The 6,026-nt window shown below is 51.4% G+C and overlaps 1 protein-coding gene and 1 long non-coding RNA gene across 2 annotated transcripts; both read left to right on the forward strand.

Annotated features, from left to right (window-relative positions):
- Positions 1-845: 845 nt before the first annotated feature.
- On the forward strand, positions 846-4,059 carry GNG3 (G protein subunit gamma 3). Its single transcript, XM_077789696.1, has 3 exons — positions 846-902; positions 1,597-1,702; positions 3,359-4,059. The coding sequence occupies exons 2-3, from the start codon at positions 1,604-1,606 to the stop codon at positions 3,485-3,487; spliced, it is 228 nt and encodes a 75-aa protein (XP_077645822.1). The 5' UTR covers positions 846-902; positions 1,597-1,603; the 3' UTR covers positions 3,488-4,059.
- On the forward strand, positions 1,769-2,274 carry LOC144247945 (uncharacterized). The gene is made up of 2 exons (XR_013341385.1): positions 1,769-2,076; positions 2,147-2,274. It is a non-coding gene; the product is annotated as an uncharacterized LOC144247945 (long non-coding RNA).
- Positions 4,060-6,026: the final 1,967 nt, after the last annotated feature.

Raw genomic sequence — 6,026 nt, forward strand, 5'->3', positions numbered from 1 at the left:
TTTCAGGAGATTTTTGAGAATTTCAGGAGATTTTTGGGAATTTCAGGAGATTTTTGGAAATTTTGGGAGGATTCCGGGAGATTTTTGGGGCATTTTAGGGCGATTTTGGGGAATATCCGGGGAAAGGAGGGGATTCAACTGGTCCTGGAGGGGATCTGGGAAGGATTTTGGGGCAAATTTTGCGGATTTTGGGGCCAATTTTGGGCTCGCGGGGGGAATTCCGCCATTCCCGAGGAGTTTCTCAGGGAATTTTTTCGCGTTTCCGGCCCCCCGGGGCTTCCCGAGGGTCCCGGATGCGATTCCGGAGGTTTTGAGGGCGGTTTCCGGCCTTTCGGGGCGGATTTTTGGGGCAATTTTGGGTTTTTTTGGCGCTCCCGCGCCCTTACCGACCGCCGGCGCCTCCCGCTTCCCGCCACGCCCTGGCCCCGCCCCCGCCCCGCCCCTTCCGGGCGCGGGCCCCGCCCACTCCGAACCCCATTGGTCAGAACTCCCCTTGGCCCCGCCCTCCTGCATAATTAACAGCGCTCCCTTGGCCCCGCCCACTGCGGCCCCCGGGCCCCGCCCCGTTTCCATGGCAACGGCGGATTTGGGGCAATTTTGGGCCATTTTGGGCCATTTTGGGCCATTTTGGGGCATTTTGTGGCGCTTTCGGGTCCTCAGGGGTCCGGGGGGATTCCCTGAGGGCACCGGGGGTTCCTGGGGGAGCTTTGGGGGGTCCCGAGGGGATGGGCGTGGCCGGGGGGGGGGCTTTGGGGTGAATTTTGGGGGGATTTTGGGGGGCCGGAAGGATTTGGGGTGGGGAGGGGTCAAAATGGCGGGGGAGGGTCTCTAAGCCCCGCCCCGGCCCGGCCCCGCCCCCTCCGAGCATCGCCGGGAGCGGAGCGGCCGCGGGACCCGCAGAGGTGGGGGAGGGGCGGGGGGAGGGGGCGAAACCCCCAAAATCCGCCGAGATTTGGGGGGGGGGGAGGGGGCGAAACCCCCAAAATCCGCCGAGATTTGGGGTGGGGGAGGGGGCGAAACCCCCAAAATCCGCCGAGATTTGGGGTGGGGGAGGGGGCGAAACCCCCAAAATCCGGGGAGATTTGGGGGGGGGGAGGGGATTTGGGGTGAAATTTGGGGGGCTGGGGGCGGGGGAGGGAATTTTGGGGGGCAGAATTGGGGGTGGAAATTTGGGGTGGGGAGAGGGGATTTGGGATTGATTTTTCGTTTATGGATTTGGGGGAAATTTGGGATTTTTCCAGGAGGATTTGGGGTGGGAATGCCGTTTGCATTGGGGATTTGGCGTTTTTTTCTTAATATTTCCTTTTTTTTGTGGTTTTTTAAATTTTTTCAGGTTCTTTTTGAGTTTTTTGTTTTTGGGGGGGGGTGTTTGGGATTTTTTGGGGAGGCTCCCAAATTCTGGTCCGAGGGGTTAATTTAGAATTTTGGTGAAGAATTTATTATTCTTATTTTTATTTTTTAGAGGGGAAATATCACATTTATGGGGGATTTTTTCGGTTTGTATTTTTAATTTTTGGGTGGGATTTTTTGGGGGGTTTTTTGTATTTTTTTGGAGGGTTTTTTGGGGGGGGTCCCAAATTTGGGGTGCCCCCGCAGCCCCCCCATGAAGGGCGAGGCCCCCCCCAGCAGCACCCTGAGCGTGGGCCAGGCCCGGAAAATGGTGGAGCAGCTGAAGATCGAGGCCAGCCTCTGCCGGGTCAAGGTTTGGGGGAAAAACACGGGAAAACGGGAAAAAAGGGGGAAAAGGGGAAAAAAAAACACGGGAAAACGGGAAAAAAGGGGGAAAGGGGGAAATGGGGGAAAGAAACAGGGAGAAACTGTGAAAAAGGGGGAAAATGGGGAAAAAGGGGGGGAAATGGGAAAAAACAGGGAAAAACCGAAAAAGGGGGAAAATGGGAATAAATGGGGAAAAAAGGGGGGGGAAAATGGGGAAAAAAAGGGGAAAATGGGAAAAAAGCCAGGGAAAAACTGAAAAAGAGGAAAATGGGAATAAATGGGGAAAAAAGGGGGAAAATGTGAAAACAAACAGGGGAGAACTGTGAAAAAGGGGGAAAATGGGAATAAATGGGGAAAAAGGTTGAAAATGGTAAAAAAAACCAGAGAAAACTGTGAAAAAGGGGAAAAATAGGAATAAATGGGGAAAAAGAACGGAAAATGGGAAAAAAACGGGGAAAATGGGAATAAATGGGGAAAAAAGGTTGAAAATGGGAAAAAAACAGGGAAAACTGTGAGAAAGGGGAAAAATGGGAATAAATGGGGAAAAAAAAGGGAAAATGGGAAAAAAATGGGGAAAATGGAGGGAAATGGGGGAAAAGGGGGAAAATGGCAATAAATGGGGAAAAAAGGGGGGGAAAGGGGGAAAAAAGGGGGGAAATGGGAAAAAAAACAAGGGAAAACTGTGAAAAAGGGGAAAAATGGGCATAAATGAGGAAAATGTGGAGAAACGGGGGAAAAAGCGGGGGGAAACTTGAAAAATTGTGGGAAAAAGGAGAAAAATGGGGGGAAAGGGGAAAATGAGAAAAAATTGGGGGGAAATAGGGAAAAAACAGGGAAAAGGGGGGAAGGTGAAAAATGGGGAAAAGATGTGATTTTGGGGGCTCCCAGGTGTATTTTTGGGTTTCCCAGGTGTATTTTTGACCTCCCAGATGTTACTTTTGAGGTTCCCAGGTGAATTTGTGGTTCCCAGGTATATTTTTGGGGCTCCCAGGTGTATTTCTGGGCTCCCAGGTGAATTTTGGGCTCCCAGGTGCATTTTTGGGTTTCCCAGGTGTATTTTTGACCTCACAGATATGATTTTTGAGGTTCCCAGGTGAATTTGGGGTTCCCAGATATGATTTTTGAGGTTCCCAGGTGTGTTTTTGGGTTTCCCAGGTGTGTTTTTGGGTTTCCCAGGTGTATTTTTGGACTCCCAGGTGTATTTTTGACCTCCCAGATATGATTTTTGAGGTTCCCAGGTGAATTTGGGGTTCCCAGGTGTATTTTGAGCTCCCAGGTGTATTTTTGACCTCCCAGGTGTATTTTTGGGGTTCCCAGGTGAATTTGGGGTTCCCAGGTGTATTTTTGAGGTTGCCAGGTGTAATTTTGGGTTTCCCAGGTGTATTTTTGACCTCCCAGGTGTATTTTTGGGGTTCCCAGGTGAATTTGGGGTTCCCAGGTGTATTTTTGGGTTTCCCAGGTGTATTTCTGACCTCCCAGATATGATTTTTGAGGTTCCCAGGTGTATTTTTGGGTTTCCCAGGTGTATTTTTGGGCTCGCAGGTGTATTTTTGACCTCCCAGATATGATTTTTGAGGTTCCCAGGTGAATTTGGGGTTCCCAGGTGTATTTTGAGCTCCCAGGTGTATTTTTGGGCTCGCAGGTGTCCAAGGCGGCGGCGGAGCTGCTCAGCTACTGCGAGGCGCACGCCTGCGAGGACCCGCTGCTCACGCCCGTGCCCACCTCCGAGAATCCCTTCCGCGAGAAGAAATTCTTCTGCGCCCTCCTCTGAGCGCCCCAAAACCCTGCGGAGCCTCCCCAAAAATCCCGAGTCTCCCCGCTCACATTTCGGGCCACCCCCGTGAAATTCCGGGGCCATTTCACCCCAAAAATGAGGCAGAAATGAGGGAGGGGGGGTGGGGGTAATTTGGGAGTTTTGGGGTCCCCCCCCATAGCTGGACCACCCCCCTAAATTTGGGATCCCCCCTAAAAAAGTGCTGGGGTGGTCCCAGCTCAAAATTTGGGGGGTTTCGGGTGGTTTTTTGGGGTTCCCCCAACCCCAAAAAGCTTTGAGGATGGACTCAGGGAAGGTTCTGGAAACGCCCCCCCAAAAATCACCCCAAAATTCCCCCTCCCCCCATCACTCTCCACCCCCCCACCTCAAAATGGGGACCCCTCCCCAAATTTTAGGACACGCCCAAGAATTCATCTCTCACCTCCCCCAGCCCAAACTTCAGGGGTTTGCCCCCCTCACCCCAATTCCGGCCCGAAGGGACCCCCGGGAGGGATGAAGGGGGGTGGGGGGTTCCCCAAATTTTGGGGTGTCCCCCACCCACTCCCCAAATAAACACTTGGCGGCACAGACGGGGCCGGGGCTTTTTTGGGGATCCCCCAAAGAAATGGGATTTGGGGGGTTGGGAGGTGAAAAATTGGGGTGGGGGGAGGGGGTTCCCCAAAATTAAGCGGGGGGGGGGAATTTTGGGTGGGGTGGGGGGCGGAAGAGAGGAATTTGGGGTTGGGGGAGGAGGAGAAAGGAGGAAAGGGAGGAAGGAGGAGGAGGGGGAAGAAAAATGGGGAAGAGGAGGAGGAAGAAATGAGGAGGAAGAGGAAAATGAAGAAGAGGCCCACACCCAAAATGGCGGCGCCCAAATCCAAAATGGCGCCTCCAGCACCCACAGGAACGGCGCCCACGAGCAAGATGGCGGCGCCCAAATCCAAAATGGCGCCCCCCGCACCCACAGGAACGGCGCCCACGAGCAAGATGGCGGCGCCCAAATCCAAAATGGCGCCCCCAGCACCCACAGGAACGGCGCCCACGAGCAAGATGGCGGCGCCCCCAGCCCGCCCGTTGCCATGGCAACCCAGGGCAGGCCTGAGGCCTGGAGCAGGGAAATAAAACAATCAAATAGTTTTAATTTAATCTTTTCCAATGAGTTTCATTTAATTATTTATAAAGGATAAAAGCAGGCCCAGGCCTAAGCTCAGGCCCTGGTTTAACCCCAGACCTGGGCAGGTTTGGCCCCATTTTTAAACCCAGTTTGAAGCGCCACTGATTGGGTTTAACCCCCCAAAGCCTTTCAAATCCAGGTTAAACCCCCCAGCCCAGTTTTAAACTGAGTTTAACCCCCCAAAGCCTTTCAAATCCAGGTTAAACCCCCCAGCCCAGTTTTAAACTGAGTTTAACCCCCCAAACCCCTTTTAAATCCAGTTTAAATCCCCCCAGCCCAGTTTTAAACTGAGTTTAACCCCCCAAAGCCTTTTAAATCCAGGTTAAACACCCCCAGCCCAGTTTTAAACTGAGTTTAATCCCCCCAGCCCAGTTTTAAACTGAGTTTAAATCCCCCCAGCCCAGTTTTAACCCCCCAAACCCCTTTTAAATCCAGTTTAAACCCCCCCAGCCCAGTTTTAAACCGAGTTTAACCTCCCCCAGCCCATTTTTAACCCCCCAGACCCCCTTTGAACCCAAAAACAGCACCTGAGGCCGCCCTGGGCTCAAGCGAATTTTCTTTATTTCTAAAAAGGGACAAAAACCGCCCGACACGGCCTGGGGGGGTGGGGAGGGGGTGGGGAGGGGTCGAGGCCGCCCCTCCCCCACCCTGGGGGAAAATTTGGGGAATTTTTTGTCATTTTTGACCCCCAAGAACGGAAGGGAGCAGAGAGGGGAGGAAGGGGGTGGAACCCGGCGGGGGGAGGGGAGGGATCCCCAAAACCCAGGAAAAAAAACAAAAGAAAAGAAAAAAAAAAAAAAAGCTATTTTTTTCACGGATTTTCGGGGTTGGTTTGGGGGTTTTTTTTATGGTTTGGTTTTTTTTTTGGGTGTTTTTGTTTTATTTGAAAAAAGCCCCGAAAGCGCCGCCCCCTCCCCCCACCCCAAAAATCCCAAATTTGGGTGGTTTTTTTTTTGTTTTTTTGTTTTTTTTTTTTTCCGGGGGGGAAAAGAGGTGGGGGAAGGGGAGGAGGGAGGAAAAAAATCCCCAAAATGCCAAAGAAAAAAGGGGGGAAAAACACCCAAAGGAAAAAAATTAAAACACAACAAAAAAAATTAAAAATAAAATAATAAAAAACCCCAAAAACGCCCCAAAAATTAACCCTAAAAATCCCCAAAATTAAAGGAAAAAAACCCCCAATTTTAGGGGCTCCGTTAATTAACAAAGAGCCCCATTAATTAATGGAGATCCTCTGGTAATTAAAAAGCCATTAATAAAATCATGAGCAATTAATTAACAGATTAAAGCAGGGAACCCAATCAATGACCGGCCCCTGTTAAAAATAATTCTTAATTAATGAAAGCCCCCTCATTAACAGCAATTAACGCCCCCCTGAGGGGGGAG

Source organism: Lonchura striata, chromosome 36, assembly GCF_046129695.1.
Source record: "Lonchura striata isolate bLonStr1 chromosome 36, bLonStr1.mat, whole genome shotgun sequence".
In the NCBI taxonomy this organism is placed as follows: Eukaryota; Metazoa; Chordata; class Aves; order Passeriformes; family Estrildidae; genus Lonchura; species Lonchura striata.